This window comes from Prosopis cineraria, unplaced genomic scaffold (assembly GCF_029017545.1).
Source record: "Prosopis cineraria cultivar Desert tree isolate PC_DT_omini unplaced genomic scaffold, ASM2901754v1 PC2, whole genome shotgun sequence".
Lineage (NCBI taxonomy): Eukaryota > Viridiplantae > Streptophyta > Magnoliopsida > Fabales > Fabaceae > Prosopis > Prosopis cineraria.
In genome coordinates, this window is record NW_026555333.1 from 18,537,467 (window position 1) to 18,559,954 (window position 22,488).

Consider the following 22,488-nt stretch of genomic DNA (forward strand, 5'->3'; position numbering starts at 1 on the left):
GTGGTCTCATTTTTGCGGTTTTGCCCCAACCCAGGTTCTAAGTCTTCTAGAAGGGCAAGTCTTCTAGAAACTTAATTCTCTAGCTCTAATTGCTGTACTTAATAATATTTTTTTATAAAGGTGTTTAATAGTTATTTTATTTACATATAAATCCACGTATTCTAGGAGCCTATTGGAAGCCGTACATGTGTCGTTAAATATGTTGTCTTTAAATTATTTGCATATACATTTTATTATTATTTTTTTATAAATACAAATTTAAATGAGTTTAATTTTTAAGAACTCGTCGAGGTTCTAAATTGAGTAAATTCAAAGAATACTTGTAATGTACTTATAAATTATTTATTAAAATTCTCACATTGGTAATAAGTAAAAATTGAATGGTATGTTGTAAATTAAATTCTTACATACCAGACAAATTTATGTTCACTTATACATTTTATTATTATAATTGAATGTTTAATTGATATTTAATGAGAATCCAGAGAGTTTAGGAGCCTGAGAAGAGATCCGTGCGTACCGAATCTGGAATTAGAAAACTAAAAGGCAGAAATAAACAATAAAGAAGGGGCCAGCTTCTAGATCCCTTGTTTTCCCCTTTTATTTTTAATTTCCAACTTGTCTATTTCTCTTAGTTGATACTTTGTAGTCTATATATACGAAAATAAATATAAAAATTATAAATATTAACAGAGTTAAATTCTACTACATAAAATAATTCAGATTTAAATTATTTTCATTTTTAACCTGATATTTAAATTATTTTTGAAAATTATTCAAATAAATAAAATAAATAGCGGTTCAATTACAATTACAAAAAAAAAATTATCATTTAGAAAATGAAAAAATATAAACAACTGCATTTAAAAAATATGAAATGCAAAAAATTGTATTCCCTTCATAAAAAAAGTTCAAAAAATATAAAATATTTTTAATTTTTTAAAATGTAATCATTATATTTTTTTTAAGTGTCGTTATTAACGAATGACTTTATACTCCATTCGTCCCAAATTATAAGGTATTTTAAAAGAAATTTTTCCATCTCAAAATATAAGATACTTTAAATAGATTAAAAATATATTAAATGTATTAATTTTAATACTACCCTACTTCACTATAATTAATTTATATCATCTCTCTTTTTAATATATTAAATAATGAGTATTTTTAAAAATTTATATTTTTATTTTTAAAATATAAAATTTTTAAGTGTATTTAATGAGATTTATTAATTTATAAAATTTTATTTAAAAATATTTTATAATTTAAAATAAAAAAATTATTTATTATAAAATATTTAATAAAAATAATATAAAAATAAAATTAATTTAAAATATATATATATATTTTTTTTATTAAAGAGTGAAATTTTATTAAAAATATTTTATATTAAAAAAAGAGTACGATTTATTACGGGCTTTATGTTGAATATTCATACTGATAATACTAATATTATTTAATTTGACATTAATAATGGCGTTCTTTTTCCATAGACTGGTAAATGTGGTCCTTCTTTGCCCGATCCCCAAGGTGAAAGTCTTCTAGAAGGGTCATTCTTCTAGAAGGGCCATCCCAAAACGAAGAGCGCACCCTCCACGTGGCACTCGCAAACTTCACTTTCCGTGATCTCTCCCCTCCTTACTGAAAATCGACTGCACGCAGTTTTGCACTCAACCCTCGTGCCCTCACTGAATTTACCCTTTTACCCTTTTCTCTTTCCCTCCTTCTGTCTCCCCCTCTCTGTAACTTTCCCTTTACCTTCAAGTGTTTGACCACTATATAAATAGCGCTCGTCTCTCACTTCATTTGCGTTGCCAAGTTCACACCGAAAGCCTACTACTCTTAGAAATATTCTTCCGATTATACCCTTCTCAATGTCCCTAACCCTCAACCTCCCCCTTCCCGCCGGCCAATCACTCCGTTCTTCCTCATACCCCGCCGCATCCCTCAGATTTCTCCGGCGTCTACCTGTAAAGTCCTCAAAGAAGTGCAGAGCTTCGATCGGCGCTGTTGCGACGGAGGCCGATCCGGCGGTGATCGATTCCCGGCGGTCATTGAGTCTATACGAGGTGCTCCGAGTCAACCAGAATGCGTCTCCGACGGAAATCAAGTCGGCGTATAGGAGTTTGGCCAAGCTTTACCACCCTGATTCCGCCGTGCGCCGATCGGAATCCGACGGAAGGGACTTCATCGCGATCCACAACGCCTATGAGACGCTCTCCGATCCATCGGCTAGGGCACTGTATGATCTCTCGTTGAAGGCCGCTCGCCGTAGAAGGCGTCCAAATCTGTCGTCGGTGCGAGATCGCTCTTCCGGGTTCTATACGACCCGAAGATGGGAAACGGATCAATGCTGGTAGAGATGTTTGCATTTGCGTCAACAGATTAATTGTGAAATTTTGATTAGGATAGAAAATGATTGGAAAACAAAATGTGGATTGAAACATTAGGCATTTGGGTGATGAGTGGTTTCCAGAATGCACAGAAGATTCATGATGATGCTTTGAGGAAGGAGAGGGAAAAATTCATGTTACTGATGTTCCAATGTAAATGTTTTTTTATGTTATAAATTTTACATGTTTAATTGATTTATGAAAAAAATTTAAAGACACGGATTTAATTCAAAATTTACTCGAATTAACGAGATAAAATAACTAAATTTAAAATAAAAAAAATTGATATAAGCGAAAGCTTTAATGTAAAAATTGTAATAGTTATAAATAATTACAAATAAATTAAAAAATTGAGTTGCACTCGTACTGCAATTGCGTTTGGCTTCTTGATGGGCACCCCAAGGGTTGGTGGTGTTTCTCACTTGTTTAGGACACCGTTTAGAACGGAATAGTTTAATTCAATAGTATTTTTTTATAATTTTTATAAATTGAGTATTTAAATATTTTTTAAATAGACTGAATTTAATAATAAAATTTTTTAGAAATTTTATTTTAGTAAATATAATATTAAAAAAATAAAAATGAAGATAATCTTCTGACTTTAAAAAAATTTAAGAAAAGTTACAATTTAAAAATTTTAAATATAGACTATGCAATAGTCAATTTATAAAAGTTATAAAAATATTTAATATTAAATTAAATTATTTAAATTAAATTTATATCATTTAAATTACTGATAGAATAGATTTATTATTATTTATAATTTTTATTTTAATAAATATAAAATAAAATATAAAAATAAAACATGTAAATTTGCACCTGGACGATTGATCGTCATGTGATGGTGCTCGCCGAACGGCAACTTCTGCAACCACTGTGTATTTGGAATGGTATATTAAACTTTGACTGCATTAGCGGGCAAGTAATGTGCTTCATGACTTGATCATGCAAAAGGGTAAGAGATGTCTTTTATCCAAAAATACCTATTATCCTTTTTTATCCATTAATTCTAAGAACTTTAGAATAGTGATCCTTTTTGTGGTATCATTTTGTCATTTAACTATTTCAATAGAATTTATTTATTGTTTTTCTTAAAATGGAATCAATTTTTATATATTGATATTGACATGATTACTCGACCATCAAACTTAAAATTAAGTATGCTAAAAAAAAAGGGAAACAGAAAAATGCCTTCACATATGATAAGTTGGTTCGATATCTCTATTTTCTTTTTAAATAAATTTTTACTTTTAACTTTGATCTTTTCTCATAAAAAAAGGAGATGCGTTGTAGCACACAGGATGACTAGTTCTTGACTCACTTTCTTTGAATTGAAAAAGGGCCAAAACCCAAAATTAATTAGAAGTTGTTAATCAGTCCGTAAACAGACACCCAATGTGTCCCATTACGAATATTGGTTTGTCTAAAAATGGAGTATGATTCCAGGCGTGGAAATCACTTGATACAGTAATGCCCTGTTTGGTACAGTGAAAATGATTTTCATAAAAATAAAAACAGATATGAAAATAGAGATGGATATAGAAATGGGGATGGATATGGAGTTTAAAAATATATTTGATATATTTATGGAATTGAGAAATTATTTTTATTAAATATTAATGTTAAAAAAATGATTAAATGTTAATCACTTAGATTGTTTGTGTGGAAATCAAGCAAAAATTGCGACTCATCTGAAATTGCAAAAGTAGCTGAAGAACCTTCATAGACTCAAACCAAGTCAGTCAAGCAAGCAACGACTTCTCGACAGTGGTGGAGGAGGGGGAGGCAAAGATTTTCCCTCCTTGATGTGATCAACGGTCAAAGCTGAAGATGGGTTTCAACAGAAAATCGATAAGGGAAGGGGAAGAAGACAAAGCGACAAGTGGAATTAGTGAGGGAGGAGGTTGCCGATGTTGATGAAGGGAACAAAATGAGCAACAGAGGTTGGAGATTGAATGTTAGAGGTCAGTCTTCACCATTTATGTTGAGGTCAAAGTCATTCAAGAGAAGGTGGAAGGAAAAGAGAAAGGAAGGATAAAAAAAATGAAAAAGGAAATCTAGAATTGCAAAACTGAGATTTTTTGGTGGAATTCAATTCCATCAAAATTGATGGAAATGATTTTCATGTTAAAATCAAATTCAATCTTATTTTAATCAACCAAAAATAAAAATATTTCAATTTCAATTCCATATTTATTTTCACTCTCTCAATTCTATCATATCAAATGGGCCCTAAAGAGAGGTACAGATATGTGATCATGAATCCTATTTTTTGTACCTTGAGTGTCACAAAAGTAAGATTCACCATCATATGTCCATTTTTTTTTTGTAATTGTCCCTCTCATTTTAGGTATAGTTAGTTTTGGAGATTCAATTTATTAAAATTGTGATAGATCCCTGTCTCCTAATGACGCTCCGTTAACTCCCAAATTTCTAATATATGCCCATTAACTTAAGAGAGTCTAGTGGTGTGCATGGAGAGTATCAACTGAGAGAGTACAATCATTTAAATGATGCTTAGATTTTTAGAAAGATTAGTGGTATGGCAGTGTTCTTTTTTGGGCCTGTAATCATATAATTGTTAACAGTGGGAATAATTTGGGGAACAAAAAAAAAAAAACTTTCAGAGTCTAGTCCAAATATTCATTTCAATTGCCCTTACTTTAAGGTAGGAATAGATTATTTGTATAAAATTTTATCTCTTTTCATTGAATTTGTTTTTCACTAAATAAAATCAAATGTAATATTTGATAGGTACAAAAATGTTTTGTAAAATGAAAATGGGGTACTTATCTATCTCATTTTATTAGATAATGTTTTTATTTTATTTTTAAAAAATATTTTTTTCACGTACCAAACATGTAGAAGGTGTGTGTGTGTGTGTTTTTTTTTTTTTTAATTTCAAACATGTAGCTGAGAGCTGACACATGTTCCAAAACAATATCAAGTATGAAATTATTGCTTATTGCAAGCGTGTTTTGACTTTTGAGTTCGTAAATGTTGTACTTTTATGTGAATCTGTCTGCAATTGCAACCAGTTACTCAACATTTAGCTTGATACATCTTGTTTATATATTTAAAATTAAACTGAAATTGAATATGCAAAAAAAAAAAAGAAAATATAATATTTCTTTTTCAACAAGACCTGTTCATACTGAAAAAACAATCAACAAGCATTGGTCCTAATAAAAAATAAAAATTGTGGCTACTTAAACACAGTCACAACTGTATGAATGTAAAAGACATTTTTGAAAGAAGAATCTTCAATTAGGCCTGAGAATACTTACACCCTACTTATCAACAAGTCATTAAAAAAAAAAAACAAAGAGAGACTTCTGATTTTTTTTTATCTTTCTAATAGTGCGACCATTACATATAATTAAATATTTTTTTTTAAAAAAGAAGGTATTATAACCATATACTTAAAATTTGTTAATTTCTTTGGTAAAAAAATTTGTTAATTGCTAAATTTGGAGGGAAAAAAATGAAAAGTGAACAAAGTTTATGAATGATTGCAGTTTTTTTTTAAAAAAAAATACTAAAGGACCAACATCAATATTTATTGTGAAAGACCATAACAATTATAATTAAATTGATGAACAAAAGAAAGACTAACAATGTCTTTTTTTAAAAAAAAAAACACCTAACCAAAATCAGCAATCATACAAAAAATAAATAATTTAAGCATTACTCAATCACATAAAACTTAAAGGACCCGTTTTTTAAGATTAAAAAATAAATAATTTTTAAATAGTTTAGAGATTTTATAAAAAGAGATTTATTTTATAGAGATTTTATGAAAAACAGACAATATTTTATGTTTAGTTACAATACTAAAAAGTAATTATTTGTTAGTTATTTTTAAATTTTATAATATCTTTCTTAATTTTTGTTCATAAAAATGATTTATTATTATATTATTTAAAAAATTTATTATATTTTTACATATCCCACCTCTTTAAAATACTCTCTCTCGTCTATTATATTACATTATTTTCAAAAATTACTCAAAATAACTTATTAAAATAATCAATTTTTTTTGAATTCTGATTAGTTTTAAGAGTTTAAACAAACATCTTAAAAACTTATAAAATAGATTTTTTTTTTAAAAAAGGTGATTTTTTCATGAAATAAACTAAAATAAAAAGGGGTGTTAATGCGAATTAGAATTAAACAGAACGTGAATCATAATTGATCAAGTGCGCACATTGGTTATGGACACAACACTCGCTTTCTATTTCACTGGAACCATTTTGTTTCCCTAGCAATGCATTGATCAATTTGCAAATGCGTTAGTCCTTAGCTTCTTCGGCCTAATTATAACTTTCACGATACCTCACAATAAATAAGATCTTTTACAAGTCGTTCAACATAATTATCCCTGCTTTTTCTTTAAAAAAAAAAAGAAAAAAAGAAAATCATGATACATTAGGAAAATTTGAATTCTTTTTGGGAAAACACAATCCTAAACATTGATTGCGTTTTATTTTTAATCCACCTAATTTTATTTCGTTTCTAGTTCCTTTAGTTTGATTAACCTGCGACATTAATCCTTATAATATTAAAAATGCACATAAAAACCATAAGTTAACACTGATGACTATAATTATATTGCAACTCTTCTAGCCCCTTATTGACATGGTATAAATATGCTAATAATATGAAAATAAATTGACAATGTATGACAAAAAGTAAATGAGAAACTTTTTTAGATTCCACTTAAACCGAATATGGGAGACAAATGCGAGATTAAGTACATATTAATAAAATGAACCCCATAAATACCAACTCATGACCCTTATATGCATTTTTAAAATTATAGGAATTAAAGCTAAAGATGGATCAAACTAGAGGGATTGTAAACAATGAAATAAAACAACATGAACTAAAAACAAAATGGAAGCAAAGTCCAGGGACATACAATATATTTCCCCTTTTTTCTTTTTGGTCCTTCCTCCAAGAGTATTGCCCCATTTATAAGATAGAAAGGCAAGTTGAGAACCGAAAAAAAAATTTAATTGCTGTAGCAGTGTTGTTGAACGAGTGAATTACCTGTCTACCTCATTGAAGACAATTGATCCTACAGATTTGTAAACTTTCCAAGGAAAACTCACTGAGCTTTGTACAAAATTCCAATCGTATTAGCAGTCTGAGATACCAATTAGAGCACATTTCTATAACAAAGAACAGCAAAATCATTTGCACGTCATGAGCATGGAGTTGATAACATGCATTAGAAGACGGATACTGGAGTGCTCGGATCCAGTAATTGTAGGTAGGCTCCTATGGTGATTCAGTATCTGATACACTTGCTCGAAGATTGGCCTCACATGCACTGCAATCATCGAGTCTGCCGGATTTATGACTGCAGCGACATCAGTCATCCATGAGATTTTTCGAGACCGATCATTATTGATATCACAAGCCAGCTGCTGCAGAAGTGAAAGAACTACTCCTTGGCTCAAAGGAAGAGGAACCATCAACAGAAGTCCATGCAGATCAACCTGTTACAAAGCAGAAACCAGGTGATTCTGTCACGGTCAAATATTTTATCTGAATAGCAATAACAAGAATGCACTCTCCGAGCTGGCCCAGATTTTAAAATGAGTCACACTGTTTATAATTTATGAATAATAAGACTTCTTATAAATTTATAATATACATTGATGATACGTAACACCTTGGCGTAACAGCTTGAAGACCAACCCAAAAGGTATTCTCCAACGTAGTTACAAAGAATGGTGTAATAATCCTTGGATTTAGGTCACAAAATATAGAAGCCGCATTCAATTCAGAACCAGAAACTTGAATCACCAACTATAACCCCGTTGATCCACATGATTTGAGTTACAAATAATGCAACTGCAGCATTACCCAAAAAAGGACAAAAAAAAGAAAAAAAGAAAAGCCTACAATAGCCATGTACATGAGAAATTTTCTCATGAATCCGGCACAGGTAACCAAGAAAACCCATTATGAGAAAACAAATACAGCAGTCTCACCTTCCAGCTTAGCTTTAAAGAATCTATTGTAAATATAGACACATCCAAGGCATACCTGAGAACATAACCAAGACACAATGGACACATCACTTCGTTGTAGAGCAGCAGTGAAAGCCTCCTCATACTTCTGTTCACCTACCAACCTCGCTAGCTCCTTTGTTGGATCCATAGGAGCCTCGACCTGATACAGATCTCAAAATTATAGCAGCAATTATCAACACTTAATTTAAGAATCAGGGCTTAAGCAGCTAAGTAGACCTTTCCTAGCACAAGGGCCGACATAGCATACCTTTTCATGTAGTAAGGGAACATTATTCCGTTGAGAAGGCAACGGATTTAATGAACCAGGGTTTGCCCCAGCAGCTGCAAGAGCCAACAGCTTCTGCTGGCCTTCAACCAATTCTCTACTTAAAGATTGAGTAAATGTTGACGCAGAATTAATGGCATCCTGCAAATTCAGAGAAATACTAATATTAAAATGCAGAGCGAATTAAAACTACATATCAGGCGCAGTAGGGAATTTAACTAATTAGTCATAACTCAACTGTTTTAACAAGGTTTAAAAGCACTAAAGCTTCCATCATTTTTGAGAAATTAGGATTCACATAATATAAAGCATAAAAAATCACAGACAGAGTCTGCTAGCTGTCCTTACTAAGCAGTCACCTGTCAATATCTTAAAAGACTACCCACCAAGACCTTCTTCTCTATTACTCTTTCCTCAAAATCAATTCACAAAATCAACCTTCTCTCCATTAGCACCCATATATTCTGCATCACATTCAGAGTTCATTACTCTGGTCTCCGAGCTTCATTGGACATGCTAAGTCTCCCAACTCCTGCCTAGTGCCAGCCACTACTGTGCTGATTCAACTGAGACAGTACTAAAACTTACCTTCCCAGGTCTCAACATAATAAAATGACAAAAATAGCAGTAGATAGTGTCAGCTGCATTTAACACTATAAACTCTAATATCCATCAAACAACTCTCCTATTTAACTCTGAAGATCAAATTTCCACTCCCTTCTATTTATCCCAGCACCCACACGTGTATTAAGTGGTGTGACCATGAAAACAAATTTGAAGAACAAAGGCATACCAACAACCAAATCAATATTTGCTTTATGATAAATTGTGTAAGAGTCAAGACAGATTATAGTAATCTCTATGAAGACAACATTTGTAACCAGCACAAAATTATTAAAAAGGATATACACACCCTTAGAGTCAGTGCCAATGAAGTATGTCCAGATTCAAGGTGCTGCTGCACTGCAGAGGTATGTTCAACCATGCCTTTTTGAAATGTGGAATCAACTTGCTCAAACATAGCTTTACATGACTTTTCAAATGCGGGAACTACAGATGTTTCAAAACTTGATTTTAGTGCGTCCTACAAAAGAAATTATTAACACTTAAAACAGAATGCACCTCATGAAGAAAAAATAAATACCTTAATGATATCAAGAAACAGTTAGTTTGATGTACATCATAAAGATAAAAAGGCAAATACACACCTGAAGCACCTGTTTACCAGTTGTCTGAAACTGAGCTTGGATTTGCCTAGCCACAGTAGCTTCAAGTTTTGAACCAACTGATTTATCAAGTTGGTTCACTGCCTTATCACCCACTCCTCTCTGTAATGTATAATGTCACTTAGATACAAGATAACTCTATTCTAATTTCTAAAAGGAAAATTGACATAACCTGACCTGGAAGGACTCTGTAACAGCTGAAGATATTGTTTTCTCAATAGCAGGACTGATTGCTCGAACTACAGCTGGTCCAACTGCAGCCATTTCCTTCTTCACAGATTTCTCCAATATGGCCAAGAGATCCTTGTTTATCAGGTTACTAATTGAATTTGTTATCTGCTGGACACGATCTCGCAACAACTTTTCATTTTTCACATTCTCCTCTTGAATCCTAGCCCACAATGCATCACTGTTAGCCTTCACAGATTTTTCCATGTTCCGTCCTATGGCTGCCTCAAGCCTTCTGCCTTCTTTTGTAACGGGAACTGCAACCATCATTGTCATCTGCTTTTGCATCTCTTTTTGCATGGCTAATACCTGTCAAAATGGGGCACAGCAGAAACGAGTCAAACTACTCAGACAAGGAAAATAGAAGTCAGTCAAGTTATATTGATAAATTTTGCTGAGGAAATCTGAAGATAATGGAGTAAGTATTTATAAACACCTACAACACCTAGCTTACAAAATATTCATAGGTGAGGGAGGTGCTATCCAGGGCCAGCACCTCTCCTGTCATGAGAAGTTCTACCTCCAACAAGACACTATGAGGTGCGTGCCTTTGATGTATTCTCCTTCCCCTTAGGCATGTCCCTTAGGCACCTCATTGTTTCCAATGAGAGAGAGTTCACTGCCTCTCGCTTCTCCTCAGTATTATTCATATACTATTATTTCTAATCTTGTCTCCTATTCTTCTCCCACATCCTTCTGATTTTCAAACTATTGGAGTCCCTCCGTTTCTTTCAGAATTTATTTTATCCCCCTTCACTCACAGTTTAGCGCTCTTTCTTGGATACAAATCCTGTTTTGGCCTTTTGGTCTGATTCTAAAAATCTGAAACTGTAAATTATTTTATGAGTCAAGGCATAGAAAGAAAGAAGGGTGGGATTCAAAGAGCCATGTTGCACAAGGATGCTGCAAAATGCTCGAAGTACCCAAAGGGAAAACACAGATAAAAGCAGCATATGGCACGCAGTCAATTATGGATTGACATGATTTTAAATGTGGAGGAGGAAGAGGAGCCTAGGCACAAAGGTAAAAGTGTAATGCCATTGTCAAAGATGCTTAGACAAAAGGATCCACTAGATTACTTTGTTACAAGAAGAGAAAGAGGTAGCAACCGACCACTGAAGTTGCACGTGATTCTTTCTTCCTCTAGTTTATCCATTGTTACAGTCAATGCATGGTTGGGGCCCTTGCTGCTTTTCTTTTTTTTTTTTTTTTTCGGGTTCATTTACAAAACCCTGAAAAACTAATAGCCTAACTATAATCTTTCAAGATAAATATTATTAGTTTACTCAACAATCTAAAATCCGTAAGATTGGGCTGGACTTTTACATCCCTTATAGCATGAAATACAGAGGTGCTTAAGGTACACGTGACCAAGGAAAATGCACCCAAGGTGCACACCTTATGGTGCTTCATTAAAGGCATCGCCTCTCATGGTATTAGAGGCACTGAAACGGGATATCACCTTCATGCCAAGGCAATCACTTTTGATATCTTTGGTCACTTACGAAGCAGATTAAGGTATTAAAATAAAACATAATACATGACTCTTGAGCATGATAACAGCAAAAACTCTCATCTACCTGATTAAGTGTCTCCTGCATTGCCTGAATTTGAGGAAAAGCACCTTCAACAGCAGGAAGGTTTGAACTTCCGCTTGGCTCGTTGGATGAATCAGTTGAGTTGCAAGCAGTTGGAGATGAAGATGGACCGGATGCTTGAGAAGCTTTTCCCTTCTGCCTCTTCCCTTTTGTACTTGTTGCAGGTGATGGTGGTACTGTAGTAGATGACAATGAGTCAGAAGTTTTTTCATGCACATCTTTTGCCATGTCCTGAGGTCCATCTTCAACTGCACTGATGTAAGTTTCCCCAGATATTGCACCACATTCACGAGCCATCTCAATGCCAAGATCTGAAGCCTGAGAGCAAAAGAATTTCTCTTTACTATCAGAAACTAGGTTTTGCTGTTGTGCCTGCAGGCCAAATTCATTGCCTTGATCAGATCTTGCCTCACCCACCACTTTCACTTCAACTTCAGCATTACTCATGTCATTGTTGACAACCACATCCTGAATTGTTCCTTCTCCCCCACTTTTGCTGTCAATCGCACTAGTTTCAGAGGAAGAACCAGCTTTTATGATCTCAGAAGGTGTTACAAGATGAGTTGGATGCTTAAACATAACAGGAGAATTAAGCACAGCAGATACATCATCCTGTGCAACTTTATTCTCATCACTCTTTGAATCATTACCCGATGGTGGTACATCAGATAAGTTCCTGCGAATGGTATCCATTGGCCTGTCAACTGTGTAATCATCGACAGGTAGATCTCCACCTTGATCACCAAGAGCCAGACCTGACTCAAAGTTAGATGGAAGATTCATGTAATCAGATAATTTCTTAGACAACTTTGGGCTCAAAGGGAGAGGTGGCGATGGAACACAAACAATATCAGCATTGGGGCTCAATGGAGCGAAATTAACAGCTTTAGCTTCAGCATTTGAAATGCCAATTTCTTTAGCCTCAGCAGGGCCAGAACTTATAGGGTACCTTGCTACAGCTGCACTCTCTGTGCTGCTTACTTGTGTCACTTTGGAAGCAGAACTGGTTAATGGCATCTCACTTGCTCTACTTGAAGATGAATCTAAGGAGGTGAATCCTTCAGCAGCAGTTGCATCTCGTGAAACACTGGAATCGGACTTCTCTAGGCCCACATTTTCAAGCGGTGGAGGTAAACACTGGGTTAAATCCAAAGCATACTGCTGAATAGCTTGTGTTTGGACACAATAAACCTGAACAATATGTTCACCATGTGGTAATATATCACTTGTTCCAGTAAAACTTAGAATAGGCATGGTCACAGTAAACTCTGCTATATAATCCATGTGAGTTGATTCTGGGTTAGGACCATATTCTAAGTGCACAGCATATATAGCATTCTTCTTGGCATTTGCAAGCAAAAGAAGACCTGCTTGAGACAGTGCTGCCACTTGATTAAAAAATGCATCCTCAACTGAAGGTTCAGCTGAGCTCTTTAACTCCAGCGTCTGAGTACACTTCCATGACTCAATATCACTTGGGAGCAGCCAACCTTCTTCACTTGTTGAGGCCCAAAGTTTCACTTCCCTGTTTTGTGGTCCCTGCCAAAGGATATGTTGAAGAGGCGATAACAACTATCATTAGTAGATTGATGATAACGATGTTATATCTCTACAATAACTTTTAAACTTGTAATTTATAACTATGTAAAAATGCAATACTATCGTCAGTGAGCAAAATTTGATTCCAGAAAAATTTCTCAGCTGTGAAAGTTAAGCAGAACATGCTTGAACAAGAATATGATTCCTAAGCTTAATGGGCACACTTACAGCAGTGATTAGTACAATATGATCAGGCCGGTGTGGAGCAGTCAAAAATGTAGCTGAATATACAGGAAGGCCACTGTGTGGGATCAATACCGCAAGTGGTTGTGCCCTTCGATCTCCCCATATCATTATCTGTTGGTTAAAGTTTTATCAAAGAAATATGAGAGATAAGTGAAATATAAATTGAGTAGGACATTTGCATACACATGGTGCGCTCAAATATACAAAATTCAAATGATTATATAGTCATAGATGTTATTCAGGCAGACAAAGAGAGAAACATTGACATTCATAAGCATTCATGTCATAACCGTATTCTCACTGTCGCGCATATAACTTAAACAAATATTTTCAACAAAACTCCCATCTCATAAAACGAACCCAGCTACAAAAATTCACAGTTCAAACCCAGCCTGTTTTCTCTCGTCAGCAAATCCATCTAAGAAACAGCCACCTTTCCACCACCCCACAGCACGCAAGCTATAACTATTAGTCTAAAACCCCTCTATCTAAAGCAGATAACCTTAAACTGTGTTTGGATAAGGTAATTTAGAATGGAAAAGCCATTTCTGGAGGCACTTGAATTATTCTGTTAATAAACTCCCAGATTAAATAAAGAGGGAGTGGATTTCCAAATTTCTTGAGCACTTATCACGTAAACAAGGTGTAATTTGAGATTTTCCTTCTCTCAACATTCAAGGGAAAATTTCTTGAACCATTTTGAGTACACCCATGAACGTGCACCCAGATGAGCAAGCATCCATACCAACATACACGCATACACATGCATGCATATGAGTGTAAGCATGTTTACATGCGCATGCATGCGTGGGTTATGCGTTCATGGGGGGGTGTATGAATTTGTGGCACATTTGCATGGGCGTGAGCCCACATTTAAAGCTGGGAAAATGAAAAATGGGTTCCTTATAAGGGATTTATTTACCTTTTGGTCTCTAAATAATAACCCTTTTGAAATTGAAGCCATGATATATTATATTAACAACTATTTTTTGACAAAGGGAACCAGTTATAAATATGTCCCTCACAAGGGACCCATCTGTCATTTTCCCTTCAAGTTTAGGATTTAGAATTCAAAATATAGGGAATTTGATTTGTAGTAAATGAAACTTATCGCATTTTAAATTCTGTGAAATTCTAAATAACACAATCTAAACACAACCTGATCTCTTTATTTAATTTCTCCATATGCTCAACATCCTCTAGTACTCTCCACTACACCTACTCAACACAGTCTTTCTTGCCATGCATCATCATTTCATCCGCTTGGACTGTATATATGAACTACTCCCTCCGGTCTTATTTGTAGAACAACTTCTAGAAGTAATTTATGGTCTAAAATGTAAAACACCTTGTAATACTTAAACAACTTCCTCCAATTTTACCCTTTATTGATTAACGTGAAAGTATTTAATTAGTTATATCATTATTTAAAGCCAAGGAATAAAATAGAAGTGCATCATCTTTTTATGATATCAAGAAAAAAAAACTAACTTTTTTTAAGATACATGAAACGTTGAAAGTGTCCTATAATAAGAACTGAAAGGAGTGTATCTAAAGCCTCAACCATTTTAAACGTGTAAGAAAACCTGTAATATATCTGTTTGATATAATTATGAGCATCAAGCCCAAAAATTTATTCATGACAGCTAGACCCCAGGTAGTAGGGGCGTATCCAAAGTTAAGGTCTTTTTTTCTTTGGCTGGGGAATTTTTTAATTAAACATACGTATGTATGTAATTCTTAATTTTTAAAATATATATTATCAATATTTTTAAAAATAATTAATCATTAAATAACAAATAATTTACAATAATATTAAAATTTACAAAAATTAAAGAATATACCAAAGTAAAAAGTTACCGGCAGCATATTATTAACCTTTCAAAAAATTCAACAGAATAAAACTCATAAGAATACTTTTTTTTTTTTTTGATAAACTAAAGAATGCATTTATGGGAATGCACAATAAATATAGTCAATATTAACGCCAATTTGATTAATAAAACCATATTTTAATAAATTGACATGACACTAATTTTTCCATCAAAAACTGCATAGCTACTACTCTACAAACTTGCTCAGCAACAAGATCCTTAAAGTGCTTTTCTATCATTCAGACTCTGTAGTCTAAATCAAACAATTCACACGCACCTCTTTGGTCAAAGCTATGAATGATCAACAATCGCAAAAGCTGAGGAAAGAGGGTGCGTGCAGGTTGATGATCCTTGTCTGAAAACTAATTAGATCAGAGCCTAGCCATTCCGCTCCCCCCCCCCTCCTCTGCTGTTTGGTGTTTGCAGTATTTCCAGATATGCAAGACATACAGGCCAAGATCTACAACTACATCAACAAATCTGCAAGGTTTTGTGACAGTTCTACAAGCTTGTATTTCCTTGTCCAAACTTCCTCTGGAGTCCTTTTTTTATGGGGGCGGTGGTCAAAAATTCTCTCTTGGCCTCCTTCCTATAGTCACACTTGTTAGGAGGCAATGGTGGGGGCAGCACCCCATTACCCCATCACCCGCCATGCCTCCGCCATTGCCAGCCAGGTAGTCGGTCACCCATGCTAGAGATTGCCTTTGGAAAAATACCTCACATGATGCCAATCTCCTAAATCACACACCTTTTCTTTTTCTTGTCCCCTAAAAACTCAAAGCATTGTTGCCTAATACCTGCTTCAAAATTCTTGTTTGTTTTAGAAACCTAAAGTTAATATTACATTGAAAATTCTTGTTTGTTTTAGAAACCTAAAGTTAACATTATGTTGAAAGTTCTTGTTTGTTTTAGAAACCTAAAGTTAACATTATATTGTTAAATTTTAAATTAAAATATTATTAATAAATCATGACAATTTTGAGTAATTTTTTCATAAATTTAAATTCTCTTTAATAACATTTTAAAAGGGCATGCAATGCATTATATATCAACAAAAGAACAAAAACAATAATCCATCTTTTAATGCACATGGTAAAATTTAAGCACTCAGGTTTCCTCCCCTTATGAAAGAACGCATAGAAAAACTTTGAATCTACACTTTGAAGGAACTTATCGTCAGTTGATCACCCATATTCCCACTTTGGGACAGCTTATATTGACTCATAAATTCTTTAGTTTCAAAAATTCTGAAACTTCAGTCAGCATCACTCTTTTGGTCTCTTTGGCATACAAAATTTCCTTAGTCACCATAATTTGAATACAAATGCTTAGCCTATCATTTCTCCAACATGCATATAGCCAATTTTTCAATGGTATTTCATTCCATATCAATATATTATTTCATCATATTTTGACTCATTCTTAGAAATCAGTTATTCTTCAAATCTCAACTTCAAATCAGGTCAAGTTCCTTTCCTTTAAAACAGATCGATCATGTCATTTGCATCACAAATACCACCAGCTAATCACCAGCCGCATGTCTAATATTATATTTCTAGGTTTCCCTCTATTTTGCTCTATGAAAATCAAACCTGCCGTCCACATCTTAGTGCAATTGAGTCCTAATAAGTAACAACAACCTCAATAAGCCTACTTCAAAAGTTCAAAAAACTCCGGACCACATCAATCTGGAGAACTAATCAATACTAATGAAGGAGAACAGAAATATAACAAGCAAATGCATACAAACATTATTTCCCGATGTTGAAATTACTCCTTACAAGAAGCAAACTACAACACTAATAATCAATACCTAAAAAAATATTAAGTTTGACTTCCTTACCTCTGAACATAAATTCTCTTGTTATTTGGGATGGCCATCACTCATATATATATATATATATATGAGAGAAGAAATTTTATTTATTATAAGTAAAAGAAAGTACAGACTTTTTTAGGATTAAATATCCTCAAACCATAGGTGACAAGAAAAAAAATAAAAAAGGACAAAGTAAGAAAACACTTAAAACATAAAGAAATATGATAGAGCAGCTCAATCCCTTTGCATATCAGATGCAATACTTCCCTTTTAAAGAGGCCATGTGAAAAGTACCAAATAAACAACAACAACAACAACAACAAGCCTTTATCCCACTAGGTGGGATCGGCTACATGGATTGCAAGACGCCATTGTGCTCTATCATTTATCAAGCTTTTAGGAATATTATTAATTAAGAGATCGCGCTCAACAACTTCCAAGAGTGTTCTCTTAGGCCTTCCTCTACCTCTCTTAATCGGGCTCAAAGTTATATCCCTTAATGATTCTCACATTCCCCTTCAACCAAGCCTTTTGAGCACATCACTCCAATGTTTTGTTCTCCTTTTGTTTGCCAAGCCTTTTGAACTGAATTAAGAGAAACTGTTCAAATGTTTAAGGACACTCCTATGATGCCTACATTCCTAAACACTCAAACGCATGACCTACACGATATTATTAAAAAATAATTGCCTGCAATTCACTGACAAGCAATCAATTCTTTTCATGAAATAAAATTTGTGAGAAACAAAGACAATTACAATCTGGAAGGAGAGGCTAAAGGATACCATCAACCAGCATAATCAAGCCACAAATTTCGGATTTCCCACATAGATTCTTCACATTGCATGCATAACTTCACATTAGAAATATCACAATTTTATTTCTGATGCAAAACTTTTCTTTAGAGGAAGGATGTTCATTTTAATTTCGAATGCTATTACTAATCTTTATTACTTAGATGGAATCAGGGCAATTCTATCCCATATGAATCTTATTAAGAACAAAAGAAAGGGTTAACAGCTTCATGACATTGCTTACAAAATACTGATGAAGCATTATCTCAAATAAATAGCATCAACTAGAAGATTGTGCAAAACATTGAAAGAGGCAGGCAGCAGACTAGCAGTTCAAAAGAAAAAAATAAGACATACCGTGCCATCCAGTGATGCAGATACCAACCGATTTGTCATCCACTGGCACATTGACAAATCAGTCACCTCCCTATCGTGTTTACCAACAAGCTGAACCCCATCAATGAGCTTGTCCACGGAACATCTTAGAGGCTCCTCAGCTACACAAGCTTCACCATTTCCAACTTTAGTGGTGTCAATTCTAAGAATATGTTTTCCGATACCAACAACCAAAACCTCCTGTATGAACAAAGTTCAATTAACATGAATTTCAAAATACATATTAAATTTCATTTCAAGCAATCAAATATTAGAGATATAGATCTTGGAAAGAATAGTGCAAGCGAAATTACTTGTTTGTGGCAATGCCAGCAAATTCTGGGATTTGAAGCTTCCTCCCCTCCTACTACTTGAATAGCAACAAGAACCTTTCCAGTAATTTGAGGTTTATCTTCTTCATCTGGACCTTCAGAGATCTTCCACACATATACACGGCCATCTATGCCAATACTGAGGAAAGCAACATTACCAACATAATGTAATCCAAAGAGAAAGAAAATGGGCCATCAGTATTCAGACAACAAAAAATACCTAGCCAAGAGGTGAACATCTTCAGCAAAGAAAGCTACGTCCGTGACCCTCTAGCAAGAAAAATAGACAAGGAAAAAATTAGTTGACGAACAACTTAGTCATTGTTTTGATGATTATATAGAGAAGCATGAATTAAGAAACAGAAACCATCAGTAAATAGACAGCAACAACTTTAAAGTATGTATAAGCAGTCAGCAACGACAATGAACAACACACAATGATGTCTTTCACCTAAAATCATGCTCGTGATGAAATTAATTTTCATTTGAAGTTTGAACAGCAATGCTTTGCTAGTGGAAATTTAACATGGAAATGTTCCACTTCCCACTTTTGCTATCTACGAACTTTGTCTTGTCAATTTCACACTCAAACATAGTGAATATATTGACTGAAATAGAATTTGGAAAAATATTTATACTTCAGATTGAGCCCTTCATTTGTGAACTGTAAATATTTCCCAATTAAAATCTAAACTTCAAAGAAAAAAAAGAAAGATTTTAAATGCCAAAGATGAACAAAATACCTAACTGCTATACACTTTTAGGTAATAGGTATATACCGAACATGTCCTGAAACCATGATCTTAGACAAGGATAAAAGAGTTTTATTCAAAAATCAAAATAATAACGTAAAATAGCCACAATCCTAAGGAGGTTGTGAAAAGTACTTCATCCAGTCAATAATTCAAGGTTGTTCCCGTGATCAACTTGTATAACTAAAGGAAGATCAAAGTAAAAGGTAGCGGCTTTGTTGGCGCATCCTTATACTACTTAATTTGCACCAGACTGTCGATCAAATACGATTTCATCATCGGATACAATCCAAATAAAGGCCATTAAACACCTTATCCTTTGGTTTACATAATATGTTTTCTATAAACTGTTCACATCTCAAAATAGCTCCAAACTCAAGGCATGAATATAATGGCATTTAAACGATGACAATTTTAATAGAAACTAAAGACTGTAAGAATGGAAAATTACAAATAATTGGTCACTGATAAGCTCACACATCATCAAAGCATAAAGCCACAGAGTTTGAAGTCCCATTATGTAAATCGAGCAACGGACATTAAGTATAAAAGCAATTTTACTCGTCATACTATAACAATACCTGAGTATGGCCCCGAAGCAAAGATCTCAGTGCAGTATTGATATTAAGGACACGAATGTTCCCTTGTTTCAATCCATAACAAATATATGATTTATTGACAGCAATTTGGCGGCCCAAAACAAGTTGAGGATCCGATCCATATTTTGTAATGGGAGTAACTTCAAGCTGAGGCTGCACCTCCCCTTGTAATCTCACATCCACATCATACACAACATGATCACCCACCAAATGCCGACCCTTTGGGAGCTTACTGCTCGGCATACGAATCGGGCCCGGCGCAGCGCCTGCCCCAGGGATCCCCAGATTGGTTCCTGCCAACATCCCCATTGTCGGCATTACTGGCAAATTAGCAGGCAATGGAAATTCCGGAACCCCCGAAGAAGGGGGATGTATGGAATGCAAGGGAGCAGGAGGTTGCTGAGGCAATTCATGATTCGTAGCAGGCGGACCACTAAGCAGCGCCATTAAGCGAGCACCGGCGTTAGGGTTGTTCGGGGAAGGAGAAGGAGGGAGGGAATGAGGAGGAGGAGACATGGGCTGAGGCTGAAGCGGAGGTGTAGGGAAAGAGAGAGAACGCTGGTGCTGCAGGTTGGGATGCAACTGGTGCTCTTGGGAATAGGGAATGTGAGGTTGGGGAAACTGGTGGTGGAACGGTGCGTTTTGAGGAGGGTATGAATATGGACCAGTGGGAGGAGGGTAAGACGCAGAAGAAGACGGCGAAGGAGCCGACGGAGGAAAAGAGCTCGGAGGAAGGAAGGGCGGATGATTATGAGAAGCTGGATTCGGCGGTGCGGTATTGTTATTGGGCTTGAAGAACTTATGCATGTCAAAAGGCGGCGTAGTCTGATTTGGGTTCCCAGGAGAAGCCATCATCAGATTGAATTGAGATTGAACCAATTCAATCTGATGAGAGAGCGATGAGATGCGCCTGAAGATTCAGTCACTGCTCAAGATTTCTCGGAAATGGGACGAAAGGCGAAGAAGAAAACAAGTTAGACTTTCAAGATTCAAAGGCCTGCGTGGAATAATACACTGCACAGCACTGAGATCTGAAGAACTTGGAACGCCGCACCGAAAGATAGCCACAGAAGAAGATGAGCATGTATCAATGGAAGAGAAATGAGCTGTGTGAGACCCGAAATTCGAAGAGAGCGTAAAACCTTGGCTGGGTCGAAACTCGGAACCTTTAATATCTCACACTACCTTTGGCCTTGCCATGGATTTAACCACAGACATGTTACTTCATTCACTATTATAAAACAAGTGGGAGATGAGTCATTTTTCTTTGTTTCTTTACTACTTTTTCGACTTCCGTAATCACCAAGTGATAAATTTTACTGGCAATTAAAAAGTCATAACGAGGGTAAGTATTTTTATCCCATGAGGTCTTACGCTGTCCTTTTTATGTTGCTGCATGAATACTTTTAAACTACGCATTCTTATGGGTTCAATTAAGTGCTTATTAGTTGATGCGTATAAATAATTTTATAAGAGGATAGATCTATTTCCCAATATATTAAGTAAAATTTCATAAATTGTAATTTAAAAATAATAATGACTTATTATAAATTTTATATAAAATAATATGCTAATCTTAAATTCCTTCTTATTTTCATTAATCCTTATCCATAGAAATAATATTTAAGGCAAGACCTTCAACTTTATAAGAAAATTGCTACCAATTAGACTAGATCTAATGAAATAAACTAATCTTTTCACGTGAAAAAAACATGCTTGGGAGATTAATCGGGACTGTCGACTTTAAATACTGAATGGTTATGAAAAAAAAAATGAAAGATATATGTTCTAATATTCATTAAAAAAGTATTTATATTTAATATCTAATCATGTATCAAATATAATTACTTTTAATAAAAACATACTTGAAATCAATAAAAAAACAATTTGGCAAAAAAAAACAAACAAACAAACAAAGACGTTGCTCGATTGGTGTGTCCTCTCGGTCAATAAGCAATTTAGCAATTTGAATAACAAATTTAGGAGCTACGAGAACTTTGAAGATAGGAAACGAATACTATAATGCTTTTTTTTTTTTTTTATAAACTCAATACCATAATGTTTACTGTTTAACATTGTGAATAATAAAATATTTTTATAAATAATAATGATAATGATGTCCTCTTTTACCAGTGGGTATGAATGTTATTATTTTCAACTAAACAAACAATTATTAACATGATTGTTGATTAGTCCCGAGTTTTTAAGGTATCAGGAATGAAATGAAAAAAAAATCATTGACCTGTGCTATTCATTTTTTTACTTAAAATTAATTTTTTCCGTATAAGTTAAATTAATTTTTTTCACAAGTAAAATACAACATTAGGAATATAGTGACTACTTAAAAATAAAGAATAACAATTTCTCTTGGACAAAGGACTAAAATCTAATAGTAAATTGCAAT

At 34.2% G+C, this 22,488-nt stretch overlaps 2 protein-coding genes across 2 annotated transcripts; one reads left to right on the top strand and one right to left on the bottom strand.

The window, feature by feature from the left end:
- Positions 1 to 1,798: 1,798 nt before the first annotated feature.
- Positions 1,799 to 2,584, top strand: LOC129304096 (chaperone protein dnaJ 11, chloroplastic-like). The gene has a single exon (XM_054943743.1). The coding sequence runs from the start codon at positions 1,875 to 1,877 to the stop codon at positions 2,358 to 2,360; it is 486 nt and encodes a 161-aa protein (XP_054799718.1). The 5' UTR covers positions 1,799 to 1,874; the 3' UTR covers positions 2,361 to 2,584.
- A 4,695-nt stretch (positions 2,585 to 7,279) lies between these two features.
- On the bottom strand, positions 7,280 to 21,269 carry LOC129302238 (enhancer of mRNA-decapping protein 4-like). The gene is made up of 12 exons (XM_054940962.1): positions 20,067 to 21,269; positions 18,954 to 19,003; positions 18,716 to 18,872; positions 18,384 to 18,602; positions 13,522 to 13,650; positions 11,737 to 13,293; positions 10,106 to 10,465; positions 9,911 to 10,030; positions 9,616 to 9,786; positions 8,685 to 8,843; positions 8,451 to 8,576; positions 7,280 to 7,897 (listed from the first exon to the last, which is right to left on the bottom strand). Exons 1-12 carry the CDS (start codon positions 20,937 to 20,939, stop codon positions 7,589 to 7,591), a joined length of 4,230 nt encoding a protein of 1,409 aa, XP_054796937.1. The 5' UTR covers positions 20,940 to 21,269; the 3' UTR covers positions 7,280 to 7,588.
- Positions 21,270 to 22,488: the final 1,219 nt, after the last annotated feature.

Coding starts and splice junctions, on each gene's coding strand:
- LOC129302238 (XM_054940962.1), bottom strand. CDS start 20,939: ATGATGGCTTCTCCTGGGAACCCAAATCAGACTACGCCGCCTTTTGAC. Junction 18,603..18,715: donor GCTGGCATTGCCACAAACAA/GTAATTTCGCTT, acceptor TTGTTCATACAG/GAGGTTTTGGTTGTTGGTAT. Junction 10,031..10,105: donor CTGTTACAGAGTCCTTCCAG/GTCAGGTTATGT, acceptor TATACATTACAG/AGAGGAGTGGGTGATAAGGC.
- LOC129304096 (XM_054943743.1), top strand. CDS start 1,875: ATGTCCCTAACCCTCAACCTCCCCCTTCCCGCCGGCCAATCACTCCGT.